The sequence below is a fragment of the Equus przewalskii genome, chromosome 4, assembly GCF_037783145.1.
Source record: "Equus przewalskii isolate Varuska chromosome 4, EquPr2, whole genome shotgun sequence".
NCBI classification, from domain to species: Eukaryota; Metazoa; Chordata; class Mammalia; order Perissodactyla; family Equidae; genus Equus; species Equus przewalskii.
The window spans coordinates 29,350,872-29,375,415 of NC_091834.1; the positions used below are offsets into that span (position 1 = coordinate 29,350,872).

The 24,544-nt window shown below is 34.5% G+C and overlaps 1 protein-coding gene across 1 annotated transcript in view; it reads right to left on the reverse strand.

Moving 5' to 3' along the window:
• The window catches only part of SEMA3D (semaphorin 3D), a 188,277-nt gene that overhangs the window by 56,888 nt on the left and 106,845 nt on the right, over positions 1 to 24,544 (reverse strand). Inside the window, exons 5-8 of the mRNA XM_070615643.1 lie at positions 19,639 to 19,758; positions 14,614 to 14,707; positions 11,921 to 12,049; positions 1,959 to 2,101 (exon numbers count right to left, since the gene is read on the reverse strand). Coding sequence (XP_070471744.1) covers positions 1,959 to 2,101; positions 11,921 to 12,049; positions 14,614 to 14,707; positions 19,639 to 19,758 — 486 coding nt within the window. The remainder of the gene's footprint in view (positions 1 to 1,958; positions 2,102 to 11,920; positions 12,050 to 14,613; positions 14,708 to 19,638; positions 19,759 to 24,544) is intronic.

The window sequence follows — 24,544 nt, forward strand, 5'->3', positions numbered from 1 at the left end:
ATTACAAAGATGCATTTAGAAACAAATATTGTAAACATTTGACCAATGGGTGATATGCATAGTGAGAAATTCTGAAGACAGTGCTATCTGAAAACAGTGATTGAGTAAAGAAATAGACTAATGTGAGTAGAACCTCTGTTCCATCTATTTTTAAAGGAAATTCATCCATCACGTCCTTATTTGATCTCACAACTTGCTAGCTTTTTATCCAAACACAATAGCATGACAAAATCTTGCTCTGTGGTCTCAGAGGTTTTTGTGGTGGGAAGACTCATGTACTACAATCCTCTCTGCTTTTTCAGTTCTACAGGAGTTTGTTTATAATTTAAATAAAATATCCCATGGCTGATACTTAAAAGTTTAGATTATATTTTTAATATAGAAATTTATAAATGGGCGACTAACTTTTTCTTTAATATATTTCTCCACCTCTAAGAATAACTTTCAGTATATTTAATAGTAGAGGAAGAACACTACTTTGTTATAAATGAATTTCTATCAAATAGCTAAGACCTATCAAGGAATAAGTATTAAACTGGTTCACACAACACCCATTTGTTATACATGTTCATCAGGCAGTCATTCTTGAAATACATTTAATTGATTATAAATCTCTTATGACATATTTAAGGTAGCTCATTTTTACAAATGATGTCAATCCACAGCACAGCTTTTCAGGGTCGAGAAACTGCTGTTTTAAGGCAGGCTTCCATACACGAACACACTACAACTACTCCAAACAATGGCCGTTCATCTCTAGGCGAGAGGCTTCAAGAGAAATTACTGTGAATTTTTAGACTCTGAAAGAAAGAGGATGCTTTTTAGAGAATCTGTCCCCTGCGGGTGAAGGGATCAGTGGGAGACAGTTTTACTGGCTAGGACACTAGGTAAAGAATGCTCTGCGCTCACAAGTTGGCCTCATTCAAAAGCCATGCTTTCATTAGCACTTTTAAGTGCAATGATGGTTTGTATTTCTGTCCCTGAAAGTGATCAAAACCCTGAGGGCGCAGATGGAGACAAAAAGTGATAGGCTCAGATGGAAGGAATGAAAAGTTTGTACAAGACTAAAGAAAGATTCCCGCTTAGAGTATTTATTAACTTTACAGCTCTTCCTCTTAATAATTGAGTTTACACTGAAAGTGTCTATTTAAGAAATGTTACTTCAGTGAAGACAAACCTAACTTTTCAAAAAATAATACACTAAAGTCAAAAGTATGATTCCAGTAGCATTATTAGTCGATAAAGCTTGTATTCACTCAAATGAGAACTTTGATGGCATAAAATGGAAGTGTCTCATAGAGTTTCTAGTTTTCCTGTAATCTACATAAAATGGCAATATTAAACAACTAATTACAATGTTCTTTAAAATAAATACTTTGCATTTTGGTTTGTTTCCTTTTTTCCTCTTTAGCCCATTTTCTCTCAGACTGTAATCTAGATTAATTTCTAAAAATATTTATTGTAATAATACTATAACCATATTTTCAATTTATTTGGTAAAAATAAGTAATTTTACATGTGTGATGTGTATTTTGATAAAAACACAAGATGTGATTCTGTTGGTGCTTAAGTTATTCTAGTGATTACACTAAGATGCTTTCAATTTCAAAATAATCTTACAAAAACATTTTAACCTCTATGGATTAGGACAATGTGGCAATCTTATCAAGATAGCAGTAACTAGCAAAGGTTTAGCCTCTCAATAAAAGGTGCAAGCTGCCAAAGAGATCTAACTCACATTTGGGCAACAGTTCAGGCACTGGAAAAATAAACTTTAATACTGGAAAAATTTGAACCATTTTTTCTTTTTACTTTTGGACCTCAAAAATTATACATGTAAAATAGTATGAATTTATCCTACCACTTACGAATAATGAGCATTAACTTTACTTCAACATTACATGGTTAATTGTTCATACATATACATAGATGCCTTAAATGAAATAAATATATCTTGCCTTACAAACTCTTCCAACTCGAGAAAGGATGGTTTTATCAGAAGTACTGCCTTCTTGAGATGACTCACGAAAGAAGAAATATATTTTATCATCATCTGGATTATAGGTGTCTGGTATGGGGAAAGTTCCAATAAACTTTGCTCCTGTTTGAAAGAAAAGAAGCTATAAATTAAAATACTGAAGTAATTCAGCCATGATAATACTGGTGTCTTTTGTATGTAAAACAATTAGCAGCAGAATAAATAAAATTAACCATGAGTAAAATGTGGAAAATGAGATGTGCATACAAATAAACATGATGCAGTGTGGAAACAAGCATTACCACGAAGAGGTAATGGAAGAGGTAACAAGACTGGCTAACATTCACAATGGTTACAACTCAACTAACTTAACTAAGAAAGTCTTTTCAAACCTGGAGATTCTAGGAGCTTATATTTTCCTTTTATGTGGCGGAGTCACTTTTTTTTAACCACAATGTCTATTATCAAGAGCTTAGGAAAAACTATAAATATATCCCAAATTTTAATATATTATGATGTTATTTGCTGCATTTTGTGTAATTTCCAAAGGTAAAAAAATTGGAGCAACCAATAGGACTTGGGTCGACTCCAGAGTAGGCTCTGGAGACACTCTTTCCAGCTTTCTATCCTGTCTCTGCCACTTACTGGGAGAGTGACCTTAGGCAAATCATTTACCTTCCCTATGCCTCAATTTTCTCGTATCCAAGACAAGGCTATGAATATCATCTACCTAGTAGGATAACTGATATGATAAGCAAGTAAATTAATGCTATATAAACCATTTATATCTGGCAGTGCCTGACACATAATAAGGGTTCAATAAATACTATTTATTATTAAGATGATGATTGGGATGACAATCATTATTATGATTATTATGACCACAAACAAGAGAATGATGGACAATTGAGCACATGCATACAATTGTAAGAATATGTAATTGTTAAAAATGAAGTAGTTCTAACTCTGTAGGCATGGAAAAATGTCCATCATACATGCTAAGTGAAAAAGTATTTGCAATACAATTGACACCTTTGCGTGGCCCCAATGACGAGTCAATTTGGCTTACTAATTTCTTGTTTAAAATGTACTAGGCATTTTAAGTCTTGGTTCTACATAATTGTGAATTAACTAGGTAACAGATCTGTAATTGGGTAATTGAGTGATACTAGTTCAAAAATAATCCTTTTGATAAAGCAAAGAAAACAGAGAAAGAGTGGTTATTCAGGAAGGAAGGGAGGACTTCAATTAAGAAGAAAATGTGAAACATCTGAAAGGAAGCACACAGCACTGTTTAGGAAGTAGATGCAGAGGACAAAAGACGACAGAAAGTTTCCACAAAAAAAAGAATAAGTGGGAGACGAAAAAGATCAACATTACCACCTTCTCTAGAGAAGAGTTTTGCCTAGAGCCCTGATTGCTGTGTACCCCAGAAGTATTGAAAATCATCCCCCTACAAATGTACAGCAGTTGATCAATAGCCCAGTAAACAAGACTTCACAATAGTCTTCTTCAATAGACAAAAGTTAATGTTTGATTTCAAGAGATGGGTAGTTCAGTCTGTATCAGCCCAGCCTCTCCGGGTCAACCCTGGGTCTCCCATCCAATCTCTTCTTTCCTTAAATGGGAAACCCTAAGAGGAAAAGAGAAGGGGTAAATATGTGTATGAACTTTCTCTCCTTTGTTCTTTATTATTTCCCTGGAATTTAGGACTCCAATGGATTCTTATGCTCCTGATAATCTCATTTGTTGAAATGGTCGTAGATTACATAAAAATTAAAGTTTAGAAAACCATGTATTTTTTTTAAATTTTCTTTTTAATTAATCTTAAATTAGCAAGGTCCACTAACAATTCTACTCGAGGCTTTTTGGTTATTTTTTTCCCTTCAGTCCCTCTTTTAAATTGTTGATGAATCATAAACACTAGATTTTGAATCCATGAGCACAGTAAAACTTTTTTGTAGTCACAAATTATCACTTCTAATTTTTGATTTAAATATATTATGTTTTCTTAAAAAAACTCCTTGTGGAAACAAATTTTCCTACAAATGTGGCATTGGGGATTTCAGTAAATTCATGAAAGCAAAGAACATATTTAATTACTACTATATTCAAGGCACTTAAGAAATACTGCTAGGATCAAATAATACAAAAATGAGTAAGAACTGACTCATCACTTCAAACCAATTATAATCTGGATTAAGAAAATATTAAGATATGGCCAAGATATGGCTAAGGAGAAGGCCCAGTCTTGATGTTTCCAATGATGTGAAAGGAGACCACAACAATGAATAGGGAAAAAGACAACCAACTGTGGGCTCCCACAGACATAGGCCAAGCATTAGTAACAATCTATAGAACATTTTTGAATTTACAGATGCCTAAATTCAATGCCACCAACCTGGATGAAAATCTCCAGCTGCACTGGCATGTGTATTTTAAAAATATAGAAATACAAAAATAAATAAAACCTTATAGGTGATTCTTAAAAGCATCTAAGTTTAAGAGTTACTAATATAGACTACCATTTAATATATGGGAAAAAGGATATAGATAGGACTCATTAACCCAAGGTTAATAATGCAGATGCATGGATGGACAGGGGGAGTTAGGACTGATAATAAATACAAATTCTTAAGTAATTACAGTGGGACAAAAAAGGGAGAAAAATGAAACTATACAGAAATTATAGGAATATGATTAGCTTGTCTTATCTTAACAAATATGTGAGTTTAAAATGGGGAGTAACACAAGTAGAACTTATCATGGCACTTAAACATAATTTAAGTAGTTACACATGCAGCATGATGACCCATGTTAGTATCCTATCAGACCAACTTAATGATTGAGTTGAATTTATAATTTTAAAAATAACATAGTGGTACAAAATTTACACAATCGTTTCTCCCCAGAGAGGAGATGAGAACTCAGTGATCTGAAACAGAAAATCATCACAGGTTAAGGAATTCCAGTGTGAGGGAGAGTTCTTGTGAAGCTTTCCTCAGACACTCAGATGGGAGAAGTGGTTACACGAGCTAATTGTTAGGGCTTCACTTGTGTACAGAGTTCAACAAAAGAAACACAATTCTACAACACAGCAGAATGTACACTGTCCAAAAGGAATACAAATAAATACAGCAATCCATATTCTCCTATTGCAGAAATACACAGAACAAGCTACTTTGCATATGCGAAACATTATCCAGGTGTTGCCAGGTATTACCATTTGAAATGGTCAAAAGGTAGAGTATGACACCAGTCCACATTCTAGGAATTTCATTTAAGACATTAATGGGGGAAAGTAGAGTAGATACCTTTCCAAGTTGTATTTATTTTAACTTTCAACTAATATATAACATAGATGGTCTTGATGTGTTTATTCAGTGACTGTTGGTTTTACTGGACTCTCTTTTAAATGTTGCTTCTTTTTCAAGTACTACAAGAAAATTATTTTGGAGTACTGTAAGAAAATTGAATGATGGAGGTGTTTAAGCCAAATGTTATTACAGGAAGAAATCTAATTATGAAAAAAGAGTTAGTATCAAATAGTACTGTATTCTGTGGTTTAAATAATAAGCATACTTGTGAGCTAAAAATAAATACAAGTTTCAAGAATAAAGAGTTTCTTTCTTGCAGATTCAATTGAGGTCCTGCCTCAGAACATTGCTGGTTGTATATTATGATGAAAACTCTTTCCTGACTTGCTGCCAAGTTTTGGTAAAAATAGGTATCATTCAATCACTGTATGCGACGCATAGTTGTTGAATTAAATAATTTAAAATCATACTAATAGACACCTGGGATTTATTATAGCACATTTCTCCCCTTTGGCATTTGAAATACATGCCCTAATAGGGATGGAGTTTGAAATCATGCATTTTCACAAATGAACTTTTAGCATGACACCCAGAGTCCCTGCCAAATGAAAATGGCATAAATCCATGTGGCTTGCAGTACCCATCACTTTCATTTCTCCCTTTGAACATCTTTTTACCCAGATGAGCATACCTACACCATGACTTAATACAGTGAGCTCTTTACTTTCCTGTACTTCTTCTAGTAATATCTTTTTCCTACCATCTTTGAAAAATGTTATCCTTTTGTGTGGAGGAAGAATTTATATACAACAGAGCACTCTTAAGAGAAACTTTAAATGAAAACTGCCTCCATATGTTAAAAATGAACATTTAAAATAAAAGTTCTCATCTACTCCAGGAAAGAAAAAAAAAAAACACATGCATCTGAGGTGTCATTGTTTGTTCTCATTTTCCAAATGGTCATACTTTTTAGTTTCATCCTAAAATTCTCACAAAAACTCAACTGTGAGTAAACCACTCTGACTCGTATCTTTATTTCTATTTCCTGATATGTTCCAAGATTAAGTTGATAAAGAAAACTGTGAAACCATCTACATCTTCATCTAGAACTTCCCATTGTATTTCATTTTTGCAATGTTTCATCCTCCTGGTGAGGTATTTAATAGGTGGATTACTTTCTCAAAGAATGAATCGGGATTCATACTTAAGTCTTTTGGATTTAAGTCCTAGGGAAATTCTGACAAGGATCCTTGGACTGGTAAGTGAAGAGGTTAGCTGATCTCACTCTGGTTAATTCTAGGCAGGGCAAAAACCAAAATATGGCATACTCACAAGCGTCAAGGATTTTAAACTTCCTAAGTGGTTCAGTGATAAAAACGGACTTATAAAAGATTCACATAGGATCATATTTTTTAAAAGATTAATTATTAAAATTTGCATCTTAGTGACACCCAATTGTAAATTTAATTTAATTTTTATATGTCACTTAATCAACAGTCACTTAATCTAGACACCTGGGCTTTATTATAGCACATTTCTCCCCTTTTGCATTTGGAATACCTGCCCTAAAATGGATGAAGTTACGGTTTTGGTTAGGGTTGGGGTAATGTAAATATAATGTAAAAATCAATTTACATTTACAAGAGTTTAGTTCATCACAGAATGTAAAAAGTAGAATTTTAAACTGAAAATGAAAGTACAGAGATTAAAATTTAACAGAAAAAAATTCTCAAACTGTCTAACCTGAAATAAATGATACAATGATGTAAAAATATATGGGAGAAACTAATCAGACATTGACATTGACCCTATTATTTGAAATATCAAATAACTGTCAGTTCTTTCAACCTGGCAACAATGTTATGAAACCTAGGAGTGAGTTTCACATTTACACACTAAACGAATAGTCAGGAAAATCTACATGTGTTACACTATGTGATTGTGGGCTATTGTACCTAATTAGTAAACAAGTACACTTTAGACCAGTGCTGTCCAATAGAAATTTCTGTGTTGATGAAAATGTTTTATATCTATGCTGTCCAATATGGTAGCCTGTGGCCCACACGGCTATTAAGTACTTAAAATACGACTAGTGTGACTAAGGAAGTAAATTTTAATTATTTACATTTAAATAGCCACATGTGGCTAGTGTAGCCTTAGAGCAGGGAGCCTGTGTCAGTAACTGCTATGTCAAGCCCACCAGAGTCTTTATCTCCATAACTGCAACCAAAATGACAGTCAAGCTTCCAGATTCAGGAGACATGATATGCTACTCTTCTCAGAAGTTTCGTATTGTAACGGAAAGATGGGCCTAGCAATCAGGAGACTTGAACACATCCTGTCTTCATATGAGTCTCAATTTGTAAAATATGAAGTTGAATGTTGAAGATAACATTCATTCCCAATAATCACCATAGTTCCTCTAACAACCACTGTATTTTGTCTCCCCATACTCCTGACACTAGTCAGATGACTTCCGTGACCTCTGTCTTTGGATGCTAGGATGACTATATCTGGAAAATGGCCACTTCTCAGAATGGAGGACAGAAACGCTCCCTATGCAAGCCAATCTTTCACCTTAGCATGTCAGGTACTTCCTCACTACAAGATTCTCATACAGTTTCTATAATTTATCCCTTCCTCTGCCCTAGTTTCCATGCCAAGAAGCTCCTGATTGACTGGGCCTTCTGAAGCATTGTGCTCTTCTCATTCCAGCCTGCCTGTCCCTCAGCAAATGTCTGACCTAATGCTGGCACCAACCCTGACTCCAGCTGGACCACCTAGGTCTTCCACATTGCCTGCCTAACCACACTTTCTCTATCTGTCCTCGTCTCCACAATCAGATCCACATCCTCAGTTTGCTGTTGCCCAATAAGACATGGAGACACAGACCCTGTTTGTAGTGAGGCTATAAGAGCAGACGATGTACAGTCAAAAGAGTAGAATTTAGGTTCATGGATTGTATCATACAACGCAAAAAGTATCTAGAGCAAGAAAGACATACCTGAGTTCCAATCTCACATCCACTAGCTATCTAACTATGGACTATTTAACTGACTTTTAATCTATCCCCAAATGTAAAGTGGACATAGTAATTCTCTCAGGATTATACCAGTGAATAAAACAATACTTTTAAAGTGCCTAATATAGTGACTAGCATGGATGCTATATAAAATGAATTTGAAGCACAAGAGACTAGAGATAGAGAAATTATTTAACAAACAATAACATTGTGGCAATAAGCCAGAGGTGCGGTGATGAAGACGTATAGGAAGATGGCGGCCATGGAAAGAACAATAATAGATATTCTGAAGGAAGTAAAGGCTCTTTGTGATACATTAGATAAAGGGGATGAAGGAGAGGAAGGAATCAAAGATAACTTCAAGGTAATTGGGTGGATGAAGTTAAGAAAGTTAAGAGACAAAAATCAGGAAACCGGCACTGAAAGGCAGGTTAGAAAGGGAAAAACAATATAATTTTTAGTTAGATTCACAGGATTTTCGATTTTAGATCCAATTAGTCTTTTATATATCTATATCTGTACCTCTACATATTTGAAGAAACTCAAGCAAAGGATCATTAAACCACTTAGAAAAATCTCAAAGCATATCAGTGGCACAATCAAGGCTAAGGCTTAGTTATCTTTATTCCCACATTAAACAACCAGTTTCTTTCTTTTAATCTGAGATGAAAATGTAAGATATCCAAATAAATATTTTTAAGGGCACTTAGTTACAGGAAAAAGTTAGAAATATAATTTTAGGCAACACTGGAACACTGGAAACAATTGAAACGTTTATCTATTAGAATGGATGAGCTCACAGAATAATGAATGGAAAGAGAGAGAAAGAAAAGGTGGTCAACACTTTAAAATGCTAAATAGATGTCAGAGAATCACAGAGCATTCAGGGTTTTGGTCCCACCTCCTACCTCCCTCACTTTCAGGAATAATGATAATGATGGTGATGATAATATTGACACTGAATTGCTCTTAAAATTGTCTTCCATCAGACTTCCCTATATGATCTAATTTAATCCTTACAACAATCCTGTGAACAGATACTATTATCATGCTAAATTTTTAGACAAAGAATTTGCATGCACAGAAAGATCTCACCAAGGTCACAATTAACTGAAAGTCAGGATTTAAACTAAATTTCACAGAAATGGAGCTATAATTTTTGTCTAAACTTGGACACTTTTGAGAATTAAAGAACAGCAAAAGTAACCTAGAAATGTCCAGCAAACCAGGCTATATAGACCCCTGGTTATTAACCACTAAACAGTCTGCCTTGCCTGTCCTAGAATCATAAATGTTATTTCTCCTAATTCTTAATCATTTGCCTGCATTCACTCCATTGAGACATCTTTTACTGTGTATCCTTTCTCTGGCCTTCAATTTCTTCCTTTCTACTGACTTCTTTATTTGGAAAGTTTTCCCAGTATCCAAAGTCTTCTCTTGAATTCTTCCTCATATCCTTGGATTCTTCTATTCCAAACAAACATCTTCTATTTCAAATATCCATTGCTGTATATTCTCACGTCCACCTCCATTGCCACTACCTCTATTTCTGTCCCATCCTCATCTTTCTGTTTTCGTGCAATGGCCTCTGCTCTCTGTCTTCATTCTCCTGGAGTCTTGCCTTCACGATACTGTCAGTTACCTTTATAAAAAACAATGATCTTATTCCTTGACTAAGATCAGGGAATGGGTGAAGGGGATCAAAAGATATAAACTTCCAGTTATAAAATAAATAAGTCATGGGGGTATAACGTACAGCATGGTGACTACAGTTAGTAATACTGTCTTGCATATTTGAAAGTTGCTAAGAGAGTAAACCTTAAAAGTTCTCATCACAAGAAAAAAAATTTTGAACTATGTATGATGATGAATGTTAACTAGACTTATTGTGGTGACCAAATATAGAAATATCAAATCATTATGTTGTATAACTGAAACTGATATAACATTATATGTCAATTACACCTCAAAAATATAAAAAAAAAAGAACTAAACTATAGATAACTTCCCATTTGTTTCAGGATAATATTTATGGCCTTGCACACCAATCTCCCACTCTCTTCTTATACTCCAGGCATTCATCATCCATGAAGTCAGCAAGCCTCCTGTATAATCTTTGCAGGTCCAATGGGTAAAATAGTACTCAGTATGCCATAGGCCCTCAAAAGTTGTCTGTTAAGAGAATGTTAAACCAACTCAAAGGCTCTCTCCTTTGTAATTCTCATCACACAGCACTAAGAACAGCATGCTAGGCAAATAATAGTTGGATAAACATTTCCTACATTTATTGTTTTAGCAATGCTGCAAACTTCTTTATGGACATCTCACAGTTAAGGAAAAAAACAGAATAATCTCTGAAAAGAGTGGCAATATGATGATATTTGCCATCCCAAGATTGGGAAATACAATCTATACTTCATTCTAAAGCCATAAGTATATCTTGTTACCTAAAAAGATATCTAAGCTTTTCTATCGGTAAAATCTATGGTGTCACTCTCAAACCAAGCATTTCCACAAAAACCTCACAATGCTCAAGAAGATAGTCTTGCCTTACATGAGTATTAGGAAAGTAGTGAGTAATCATGTAGTTGGGAATATTCTAAATTTGTTTTCCCCATTAGGTAGAGTTCTTTTTTGGCCAATAGCCATCACATTGATGTGTAAACAAACGGATCTGGAGGTTTTGACTAAAGAAATGTTTTAAAAGTGTTTTTCCCCTTTGTTTACATTGTTACTACTTAAATGATACTGAGAGATACAGAGATAGTCCCTAAAAAATCTCTACCCTGGCTTCCTCCACTAAAACTCAGTATTTGTTGCGGGAATGAGAAATGCTGTCTGCGTGCTTAAATAGCAATTATGTTATTCTGCCATGAAATGGAATAAAGTCCTATGTTAATTAGAAAACATTAGGAAATCATGACAAAACAACCTGTTGTAAGGCAGTGGGGAAAAAAAAAAAGCCTTGCATTATTCCTTGAATTACATAAATTCATTTAGGAGGAAGTTTTTTTGAAAACTCAAAATACTGTATAGCCCCTAAACAAAAAGGTAATAGACAAATTAATGCCAATATTAATATGCTTAAAATTTTACAAAGACATATCTTAACCCAAACATAAATTATCTTTAAACAAAAGAAGTTAACAGTACAATCTAACCCCTTTCCATTAGGCTAATAGACAGTACTTGGTTTAGGCCTTAAAAACCAGACTGCAGGAGAAAGATTGCCAACTTGAACCCCAGCTCTGCACTAACAAGTTGTAAGACCTTGACCAATTACTCAACTTCGACCTCAGTTTACTTATCTTTAAAAAGCACATAATAATAACATAGACCTCATATGTCATTTTGAATACTAAAAAACTCAATTACAGCATAGAATAGTTTCATGGACAATAGCCCACACTCAATAACTGTCAGCTATTATTATTATATAGACAACAGGTTCTGGAGATTTGTCTTAGTGGGGAATTATTTCAAATGTATTTTATAATGTTGAGCTAAATTGCTTATCCTCAAACACATTGGAATGGATAATAATGAGTTTCTTATCTACCCAAAAGCAAAGACAAAACAGTAAAAAGTGAGAAAATCACTAACCATTGAGCCAGTAGTGCTCTGAAATGTCAGTTCTGATGTAATGGTGGTCGTGAGTAGGCCCAAGGGACCGTGTGAATGCAGTATCTTTGCCAAGGAAATCAGAAGCTGTTCCAGAGTAGAGGTACTCATCTGGGAGGGAGAAAAGAATACATAGGACTTCTAAGAGTATACCAGCAGATACTATTTACAACACACTAATTTCACAGCATGAAACCAAAGAAGTTTATTGCTTAACATCAGAATATATTGTTTCATAAACATCACTTTCAAATTTTGAAAAATTTGTTTAGTTGAAGAAAAGATAACTCAATGAACTTTGGTAAGCTGATGTTAGAAGCTTAAATACTAAAAAAGCCAAAGTATTCTGAATTAATAATTGCATATAGGTTAGCTTCTCTTATGAATAACTTCTTCTTCTTTCCCTTCTCCCCACAAATAATTCAAGGATACATCATCATTAGGATTTCCTCTTTGTTGCAACACAAAAAAACATTAAAACGTAAATGCCATAATGAGGAATAGATTCTGTAATTAGTATTTACTTAACCGACACAACCTCAATGACCACAACTTTTCTTTGCCTAACCTCTGCTGAAAGGGAGCTTTCAGCACTGAAGTCATTCTTTGTAATTATAACAATGTTGCATTCCTTGTAGCTAATCATGTCTCTAATAGTTCTGATAAACAGAAATTCCTGAAAAGGGAAGGATGTTGCCATTACTGCATACCAAACTTCTTTGTCTCCTTATTTATGTAAAGTGCATAGCCATGTTTTGAGAGAAAGAAAGAGAGAAAGAAGAGCTGAGAAGAGAAGAGGAGAGGAGAAAGGAGGCAGGAGAACGAGAAGGAGGCAGAGAGAGAAAGGAGGGTGAGAAAGACAGAAGAAGAAGGGGAGGAGAAGGAGAAAGGGAAGGGAGAGTAGAGGGGATGAAGGCAGAAATGGATTGGGGGGAGAAAAAGAGGAGAGCAGGGGTCAATGTTCCCTACTGTTAGTCAGCACTTTGTGGGGGGTGAGGGCAGGAAGAATGCTGTCCCTACAGTAGAATATGTTGCCCCTTGAGAGCTAAGACTCTATTTCAAGAAATCTTTATAGTCAGCTACTTTGGTTTGCACTTAATAGACCAAAATAAGAAACGGCTAATTTCTACAGGGCATTTAGATGTTTTCGATGTCTAAATATAAGAAAAATGGAAACACTGTTTTAACACTCAAATTTGATTTTCCTCAGAAATGTATCTTTAAAATTTTGCCTTTGTATAAGTGATTCAGATAGTTTCCCTTGATTATATCCATCTAAAAGCCTTTTACTGAACTATTGAGACAACCAACCTAAATAATGACAACAGTCAACTTCCAAAGGAAAAAAGAAAAAAACACAAATGAAACAAAACACAAATCCAGTTATGTAAAGTGAATGTAGATATAATACTGCTTCCATCTCTTAAAGCATTTCCTGAAAATATATGGTAAATGGCAACATTGTATTGTGGGGCAAATTTAAAAAAAATAGAAGAACAAAAATAACATCAACAAAGACATTACGAAACAAATTTGGCAAGAGTAAAGGAAACAAGCCATTAGTTTGAAAGATATAAAATTGCTGATATTTGAACGTTTTGTCAGAAAAAAATGGTATGTTTCAAACTAAATGTTGGAACTGTATATCTAGGTTTTAAAATTGTCTTCTTTGTTTTTAAATTACTTAGGGATTCCTAAGAAGGGTCATCAAAGCCCGCAATGTACTGTTTTTTATTAAGGGTGGTCAACCCCACCTGACAGATCACAATCACAAATCATCTATCTCATTTTCTGAGGATAATGACTGAACATTAGTCATATAATTTTCAAAACACACACTCCCTCACTTCAAAGGAAGATCACTAGTTCTCACCAAGTGGAAATTAAAATGCCATGGTGCTTCATTCTTATCTATTCAAACATTTGATAGACAGGTTAAATAAAAAGAGACTAAAGTCATGAACCAAACCAAGACAAAAGGAGTTCTTATAATGGCTGAAATTCAGAGGTCATGCTGACATTCCTCAGAACACACTTCAGACCACACAGTACTGCTTTCTTTAAACAGGATAGTCACCTCATAAGAGAATTTAAGATGTACACAAAGCAAGAGAAGTCTGAATGGGCTAGCAAAAATCTACATTTCCATTAACATAATCAGGTTATGGGGAAATTTGGGGAAAAGTATTATAAAATTCTATTATCTGTATTCAATAGTTGATTCATTTGTTTTAATTATTTATCTACTATGCCTTATTATTAATCTTTCCACTCAAATCTTCAATATATTTTGTAACATATTAATTTTAAGGAATTGCTAAATTTAACTTCCATAGAGAGCCAAATAGGGACATAACTTAATATAAAAACAATCTGAGACATCTCAATGTAAAATTATAGAACAAGTGAGCATGTGTCATTTGTATCTAAAAAGAATTCAACCAGAAGTTTATTTAAAAAGCAGCAACTGAGCAGACATTAAGGATTGATGGGGACTCACTTTATTGATAAGGATACTAAATATAGAGAGATTTGGCACTAGAATACTATAATCAAATAGCCAGTGGAAGATTAATCCAAAATAATCTTTAACTCAATAAAAAAATGTGGTTTAATCTACACATACCTTTTTAGAAAACCACCTAAAAGCAAGAGCTGCCTGTCATTGATCTTACCTGTCATTACTGAAGCAAAAGGCTGCTGCGGATCAAAAGGACATTTCAGTCTGCCAGACTCCAAAATATGTGTGTCTAGTTTGAACATAACTTCCTGTTATGAGAAATATTAACATAAGTGAGATTTTTAAAAATATCAGGATCAGAAAGAACATAGGAGACAAGAACTAAATTCTAACTCCTTAATTCAACAAACACTGACTGAGCATATAGCAGGTGCATCATGCTGTGCTCCATAATACTCTAGCAAATATTATTTCTGGCAAGACTCAATTCCCATGTTTTGATCTCTATCTGCCCAAAGTAGTAATGATAATACTGAACGAATTTTTCAATTGAAAGTAGTAATATATTCATCAATTCATTTAGTCTGGACCACTATCATTATAAAAAAAAAATCAAGCATACATATTTCTTAAGCCTAATAACTAATATATTGAGCCTCACAAGCCAATTTCCTCATCTAAGAAATAAATTAACTATAATAATAATTATACTTTCACAACTATTGTGGTCTATTTACTTAAGCACCTGCAACTATACCAAATTATTTGAGCCTTATGATATTTTGTAATTTTAGTGATATAAAAGTGCTCTAAGGCAGGCAGTTCATTCTCAGAGCTGTTGATATATGCGGGCAAAAAAAAATCCTGTTGTAGTATTTTCACTATTATGAAAACACTGAACACATTAAAGCCACATAGTTATTTTGGCTGAAACATCTATTTTTACAGTAGTGGCCACAGACAGAATGACACGGACAGACTTTTAATATTCAGGAAAAAATAACATCTTAAGTTGCACTTTCCAAGAAAAATATGAATGTATAATGAATATGGCTCCATGAGCTTGAGGATTTCATAACAATGATAACACCACCATCCAGCAAAAAGGCTGATGAGTCACCCTGCATACGCACTAGTTAGAGAAATTAGGCATTTCAGATATTCTCTCTAGATGGCATTTCTACAAAGTTTTGTCAGAGGACATGTAATAAGAAAGAACCATTCAGTGCTACTTATCTAGAAAGCAAGCAATGAAGCAAAAGGCATAGAGGAAATTGGACCATTTGTTGTATTATGTTGTCATTTCAGATCTTTTTCTTTTGAACAGGACCAATAGTAACTACTGCCTTATTAAAAAATAATAATATAGCAATTTATATAACATGATTAACAACTGCTATTTCATAGTTTTAAGTAAAGGCACTTTAATACTAACAGTACTGGTACCTAGCAGTTAACTAGTACTAACCATGGGCCAGGAAGTTTATGTACATTGTCTCACTGAATCCTCACCATAAACCTAAAGATGTAGCCACTTTAAAAATTTGAGCTTTAGAAGAGCAATATTGGGGATAGAAGGGGTTAAGTACCTTGTTAAGCATCACATAGCTAGTAAGAAGCAAAACCATAGCTTGGACTCAGGGCTGTCTCCTAAGTTCATGTTCTTAACTAATCTAGTCTCAGAATTTCAAACTTATGGATTTAAAAATGTGTTGAAATCAATTTATAGATGCATATGACCATGTAAAATGATCAAGCCCAAATATGTTTAGTTAGAACAGGTTAGCTAATGGCACGTTGTGATAGTGGAGCCTAGGCATGAAAAGAAGCCCAGTGAGAACACATTTAGGGCTTGCTTCCCAACTGTGTTGGGGCTAGAGATATGTCAGGAAAATACACCTGTAGATAGTTGCCCCTAAGTATCTTCAAATATCATGAAGGGCACATTATTCTCCACAGGTCAAACAGAACTGTGGACTCTAAAGCCTATAATGGAACATTGTAAAGGGAAAAAGTAAACTGAATCCTAGTGCTCCAGAAGATTATGGTAAAAAGCTGAAAAAGAAAAGACAAGAAAATATCTGGGAGAATGTCATAGTTGATGCAAAGTACTAAATAAAACCTTATAATTGTACAGACTTCTGTTTTCAAAATGCAACATTTCGTTAAATTCTTAAGATAACCCTATAAAATTGGCATTTGTGGGGGCTGGCCCCGTGGCCGAGTGGTTGAGTTTGCGTGCTCCGCTGCAGGCGGCCCAGTGTTTCGTTGGTTCGAATCCTGGGTGCGGACATTGCACTGCTTGTCAAGCCACGCTGGGGCAGCGTCCCACATGCCACAACTAGAAGGACCCACAACGAAGAATATACACCTATGTACTGGGGGGCTTTGGGGAGAAAAAGGAAAAAGTAAAATCTTTAAAAAAAAAAAAATTGGCATTTGTGGAGGCTGAGGAGAAGGTCTGCCTTATAATCTCCCGGAGAACGAAGACAGCAGGCAAAGCAAGTTTCCTTAAGCCAGAGTCAAGGACACTAACAAGAAAAGGATGTAAAAAAATGATGGCTGGTTAAATGGACTTCCTGAGAAAAAATGAACTACGTAACATTCTAACTTTTGAGACTTCAATTTTATAAGATTTTTCCCACTAAATTCCTGACTAATTATGCAAAAAAGCACCTAAGCTGCACACAGAAAATACTGTTAAAGAGATAAGAGGATAAGAATGATAGGAAACACTTAATCATCACAACAACTAGGCAAAGTTATTACTAATAGCATCCCCACTGAAAGACGAGATTTGCAGCAGCAGAGAGGAGATCCCAGAGGAAAGAGCATACTTCCGATCTAATTATTGAACTAGCGGGCACTCTCAGTATTGCAGAGTGTGTGTGTGTGTGTATACATACACACATATATATATATACACATACATATATTGCAGACATTATTTTTATATAGGGTTTACCTTTATACTTTACCTTTGCCTCTTTACCTTTCTGTGTTCCTTGTTGCCTAGTATGGCTGAATATTAAGTGACTGGAATGAAGCAAGTGCTATGCCAAAGCCTATACAATCAGCTTCTCTTTGTATCCTCAAAATAACTCTGTGAGGTAGTTACTATTATCTTCATCATTTTGCTGAATTAAAAGAAGCTTAGAAAGTTTTTGCAGTGTGCATGAGACCACAGAGCTGGTAAATGACTGGGGCCATCATTCAAACTCTGGCTCCCCATGCTCAAAGTATTAGTTGTTGACAGAAGCCCTGACTTCTGTCCTGAAAACCAAATCCAACTGCCCACTTGGTGTAACCTACTGAACATTTCTCGAATGCAGAATGTACAACACTAACTCACCATTTTCCTCACAAACTTGTTCCCGTTCTTACCTCAATAAATAACACCACTCTCCAACTCACTGCCAAAGACACAAATCTGGGATTCATTTTAGCTTTTTCTTCTTTCTCCCTATTGTCTCAGCCACAGTGAACAGAAGTTCCCAGAAAGGGGACATCCCACACTTCTCTTCTCCATCCCTTTTATATATTGCTGTTCCTTCTTCCCAGCCACCTTAGGAGCAACCTTATGTATTGAAAATGAGCCTTCTAAATTCCCTCTGGAAAGACAAGGAATTCCTGGGACTAACAATTCATTTAAAAAGTTAACAATCTTCAATCAGGGCCGACATACAATTAGCTGTACTCCTGACCAGCGGAAAACTCATGAGGCTCAATACCCCTGTTCACCCATAATTCTCTTATATACAGAACTTGGAAATTTGACTGCCCCAGGGCTTCTTGACAGTCCCAAGCTAAGTAATTAGCTCCATCTAATTCCCTTTCAGAGCTTGTGAATTTTGGGAGCTGAAGAACACTACTTGCATCCCTTAGCAGGTTGAGAGTTGGCCTTTAGCCTTAGGCCTCAAAACACATCCAAGATGTGGGACTATCTCATAATTACACCCTATGCTATGAGCTACTGTTTTATATTACCCTTCATCAAAGCTTGGCAAGAGAATATTATACCAGCAACAAAGAATGATGGATTCAAGTTGCCAAGTGTCCTAGTGGTTCAGAGATTTGACTATCACAGTTGCGTTATTTTCAAAGAGTTGAGTCTGGGCTGGCTAGACAAGTTGGTTAGAGAGGAAAATTAATCCAGCCACAGTTGTGGGTTTGATCTCTGCATGAATCAGTTAAATCAATGTAAATAAACCTGTTCCATAAGCACAGATTTTACTTTCAAACATGCAGCCAATTATCCTGCAAATATGTGTGGTTATTCACAAGAAGTACATACACAAACATAAGGATGACAGTGCAACCCATCAACCCAAACAGAGAACCACTTTAGAGTACATACTCTAAAGCTCAGTTGGGCATGCTTGCTCTAGATATAGATTGCTTTGGTTCAATTCCTAGCAACGCCATTTATTAGTTGGGTGATTTTAGGCATGTTATTTAATTTCATTGAGACTCAATTTCTACTAACTTGTAAATTGGGAGTTATAAAGATACTAACTCCATTAAGAGTGCTGTGAAATTCCCAAGAAACAATCCGTAAGTGGCCGCAGAGTCTATGACACAAAAAAAGCACTCTAATGAATGAGTTACTAATTAAATTACTAATATCTGCCTGTTTCTCATTTATTAAAATGCATTGAAAGCTGGAATACATTACTCCTAAGTAACACATCCTTTATTTCTACTATGTAAATTTGGTCTGGCAGAAACAATGAGTTCAGTGTGCTAATGATTATCTATACAATTTTAAGAAAATCTTTAAAATTCTCTGTACTTAGTGTCCACTATTGTAAATGTAGGTAACAGGTCAAATTTGTTAGGTGGGAAAAATGAAATTATTTGTCAGATACAATTACATTGAAAGGTCTCATGGGAAATGTATTTTTACCAATAGCAACATACCTTATAGATCTACTTATAAAGGAAACTCAAGAGAAAATAAAGACACACATAGAGCCCATAGAAATTAAGTACTTTCAACATTTTACACTATTAATTTTGATCATCCCGTTAAGAAAACTTTTAAAAAAAGATTTTTTATTAGGTATATAAAGTGTATAATCAAAATGACAATCCATAAAGCAATTGGGAACATGAGTTCTTATACAGTTCAAAAACTAAACGATTCAATCTTTATATTCAAATCTGCCTGTTTTATGTCATAGACATTAAGTAACAAGGTGTTATGATAAATTGTTTTCATGCTATTTCATTATATTACCTCCTTGTAGACTCCAAGATCAATATATCCACATATTGGATGAAATGCTCCAGTTCCACACACATAAACGTGAGTTTTGTTATAGGGTTGAAGTACTCGGATGAAATTTGCACATTCTGTCTATTGGGCATAAAAAATAAAAGTATTATCACATAATTCAGGTTTTTGAAAGATTATCGTTCATACCACCTGTTTTCCAAGGAGATAAATCATCAAAAAACAGAACTAAAATGAAAAAAATTTATGAGAAATGTTTAAACACCTGACTTAGCAAAGGAGACAAAACAAATTAGAAACTGTAGCTTAAATGAATAACTTTGAAGCTTTTTGAAGTTTTAAATGTTTTTAACTAATCAGAGTGCTAGAATGCACATCCCTCTAGTGGTACTCAATGGGGCCTAGAGAATGGATATATACAGAATATGAATGAGCTATACCTACTTTCTTTCAAGAATTACCTAGAGAACAAAACCCATCATGTTCTGATGTTCCTACATTGTCCATCCCATGTAGATTCTACTGTTTGTAACATCAACTGTCTCAGCTACACTGAACAAAGCACTGGACACAGATGTGTATTCCTATAAATGTATTCTATTCTTATTGGCCATAATATCCTACCACGTTATTTCATTTTCAATGTTAGAACCTTTAAGATTCAGCTTAATTCTGCTTATTCCAAGAATCTCTCTGTTTTTCCCATGAATATTTTTTAACACCACGTCAAATATTTGTTTTACATTTTTGCTTGTTTTGTATATGCTTAGGCCTAAAAATATTTCTTTACATCCTCATTATCTTTGTAACGTAATTATTTTCTGTCCCCCAGTTACTTGTAAATAGTGACTCTCAATATTTCAGGGTAGTCATTCTTGTTAGATTATTTTCCATTTATCCCCTGTAAGTGATTCCTTATCATTAACATAATTATTGGAAACAATTTCTTAACCATGGCTTCATATTCCTGGACCCAAAGACCCCCGAGGAACATTAGGCTGTAGCATACTTTTATTCTAGATTAACCCTACCCAGGGGATAGCAGGTGTTCACTAAGCAAGTTGAAAACCTATGAAACCACCGGGAATCATTGAAAAAGTCCAGTTTCTCCCTGTCTGAATGGCCGTGGGTTCCTCACTAGTCAGGTATTGACCCCTTGGTCACTGTTGTTGTTAGAAGGAATATATTAAAAAAAAAAAAAAAAAAAGACAATGACTTAACTGATAAGGTGGTTCTTAAAATTAAGCAAAAGTTTTAAAAGACAGATAACAACTGATAGGCTTCTTATAATTGTTATATGGATTACATTAAATAACATTACATTTAATAATTGTTTATTACTTACACTGATTTTGTCCTATACAAAATACCAATATCCCAGTGGCTGTTCTGATTTTATAGTGAATAGCTATGACCTGTATCTAGTTCTTCCTTTGTCCAGTGAGCCTGGCAATTTTATGTCTCAAGAAGTTGTAGATTCCAGTTAATAAAAAGTGCACATTCTACCACAAAGAATGTTACAATGAACTCATTGAGTCTTCTGCTCTCTGCTTCCTTATAAACAAAGCAGTTGCCTAAGACCATACGAAAGGACAACATCTGTCCCTCAGTTAGCCATGCAAGTAAAGGACGTTTCCTTATCAGGTAGGAAGATTCAGCACTCTCCAACAGGAAGAGGGCCACCACATATAGTTGCTTGGGTTGTATGCTACAAAAAAGGTCCTATCTAAGGATGTGCAAATCACACTACAGACATCTTTATTATCCTGAATATTTTCATATGTTTAGTATATGTTCTCCTATATTTTTTATATGTAGACTCCCATGAAAGAAAAATTTTATATTCATTAAGACAATTTTCTGGCAGATAGTCCTGTTTAACAAAATCATATTATGTCAGCTTTCTACCCTTCCATCAAGGTGTCTGATGAAGAGAACTTATCTTCTATTTGCACAAAAGCACTGTAAGAAACTACTACATGATCATCAGATGAATTATAATGCTAGCCTCATTGCTAGGGTAAGAGGTTTTAATAGTCTTCAGCCTTTATTTTGCCCACTCATGCTCACTGAAAGGACTTTTATTTCTTTGTCTTTCCCCCATGAAGAGATTTATGCAAGGGTGAGATCTACACAAGGAACAATACACACGGAAGAGAAGAGTAGAATTATTTAGCTGGAATGAGATGGGATTGACTCATTTCTAGTTATTTCATCATTTTTCAAAATCTCAGTTTTACCATTGTAAAATTGTCATAGAATTTAGAGGATAATTTTTATGGATTTCACATTTATGTCTTCCCAAAATTCACAGGTTGAAACCTTAACCCCTCAGTGTAATAGCAGGTGAGGCCTTTGGGAAGTAATCAGCTTTAGAAGATGTCTTGAGACTGGGATCCTCATCATGGGATTAGTGCCTTTATAAGAAGAGACCATGGGCTTGCTGTCTCAGTCTCTCTGCCACATGAAGATACAAAAGGAAGATGGCCATCTCCAAGCCAGGAAGAGAATTCTCACCAGGAACCAAATAATCATCTGAATATTGCATGAGACTTGATTTTGGACTTCCCAGCCTCCTGTGAGAAGTGAATGTCTGTTATTTAAACCACCTAGTTTAAGGTATTTTGTTATAGCAGCCCAACCCGACTAAGACAGTAATTTTACAAGATTGTGAAATAAATCTTTGTATAAAGAAATAAAGCAACTCCCTTTCCAGATTATAAATTATGGAGCCAGAAAGACTAGGGATGATGAGGAATACAGCACTGTCTAAAAAGGCAAATAAGGACCAGGGGGAAGTTTTATACACATAGGAGATATAATTTTAACAAACTTTAAAAAAAGCTCTGAAACTACCTAAAACATTTCACATCTTTTAACTTTTCTAGGAGTACTTTATTAAAATGCAGCCAGCCCTGGAAAGTAACCTTTTATGCTAGTTTCTGACTTGGTAAGACATTACCAAGGATTTATTTATGAAATTCCTCCCTTCTCTCAGATTGGGCTGACATGGAAGAGAACAATAGATGGATAAGTTCTGCATTATCTGACACAGTTTATAAAAAAGTCAGTTCTGCTCAAAGTTTTCTGTAATGAAGTTGAGGGAGGGTAGTTCACTAAGCAGCATGGGGGCAATGAAAAGGCATTGGTTGTCTGAAGGAAAGAACTGGGAACAGAGATTCTAAAAGATAAGGTCTCATTTTAAATTTGGACTGGAGTGGACATTTCAGCTAAACATACGATGCAATACAATGCAAAAACTTTACAATGATTTCTCATTTAATTGATAACTTATTTTTTAAGACCCAAAGACTGTGTCATTTTCTTTTAATGCACAAAGTTTCAAACTTTTGCTTAAATAGCATGGGCAATAATTAACTGGATTTAATTCACTTAGCGACCTTCATGGATTAATGGTAGCTTAATTCTGTGAGGCATGAAGAAAGATTACTTTGAGAAGCAGTTATTTAAACTTTCCCTGAAAGCTGGCTAATTTGTCAGCTATTGCCCACAATGGCAAGGGTTGCTGTATGTGACCAAAAAATTCAATTCGGCAAGTAATATACTCAACTTCCGAAAAGTACCGAATTTCTCCTTCCTTCCCTATTCTTCCTACCTACTCCTCCTTCCCCCAAAGCCATCTCCCCGACTGGAACAGAGAGAGAGAAAGAGAGAGAGAGAGATTTAGAAACAAGCATCAACTTTTCAATTCTCTCAAGTAACATTACTTGTTTTAATATTTTACGTCTATGCATCCATACATGTATATATAATTAAATAAATAAAACAAATATAAAACTGAATTAATACTTGGAGAAAACACAAATATATATTAGTCTATGTATTAACAGTTGGAATTTGAGTTCTCCCTAGTACCTGGAAAAAGATTAGCAAAACAGAGTACTTGTAATTCTCACAGACTTACATATAGTTCAATTAAATCCAATCAGCTTTCTACATATTTCTGATAAATGACTTTCAACTGCAATTTTAATTTATTTAGGTTATATACGGAAAGACACTCATAGTTTAGAAATCTTGTCTGTTTTTATTTTTAGTTTATTTTGCATAATATTGTGATCATCCAACATTTTTTGATCACTCACCACATGCATGTCATTGTGCTACATGTTAGGTTTGTCTTGAAGACTTCGGATAGAATCCAGTCTGCAGAGATATCTGTCTAGTTCTTATAAAGTTGAAAATATTTTAATAAGTTGTCAACACTTCAAATACATGAAAATCCAAATATCACATTTTTCTCTTAAAAATGGAAGATCTAACGGTGGAGATTTCTACAGAGCAAAAAAGCCAGTTGTGGTAAAAGGGCAAAGGAAAACACTTTTTTAAAAAAATGAGAGATATGCCTATTTAAATATTTGAAAATCTATATATCACATAGGATAACTGAGAAAGAATATTTTTTACTTGAATGGATCACAAAGTAATAATATTTTATATATAAATATACTTTATACATATATATAATCTGTAAATAATCAGTAAGGAAAAGACAAACACTAAAATTTAAAAATAAACAAATTGTAGGGATCTGTCATTCCAAAAAATAAATTCTAATTTTACAGCCACATAAAATATTTAGTCTTTACACAAATGAAAGAATTCAAACTAAAACAACAAAAATAATTTTCTCTTTGTTGGCAGAGATTAAATATATTTATTTTATTCATTTATGTATTAGTATTAAATCTTAACTATATGCTCTGTCCAATATTACCAAGGACATGAGGAAATATACCCTCTCATGAGCATGCACTGTTGGTTATAAATCATAGCAGGCATAAATTTTCTGGAGGACAATTTTTCAATGTGTGTAAAAAATTTTATATCCTTTGACCAGTAATTCTACTCAATAATCATAGATGTTCAAAATATTTATATATAAGGT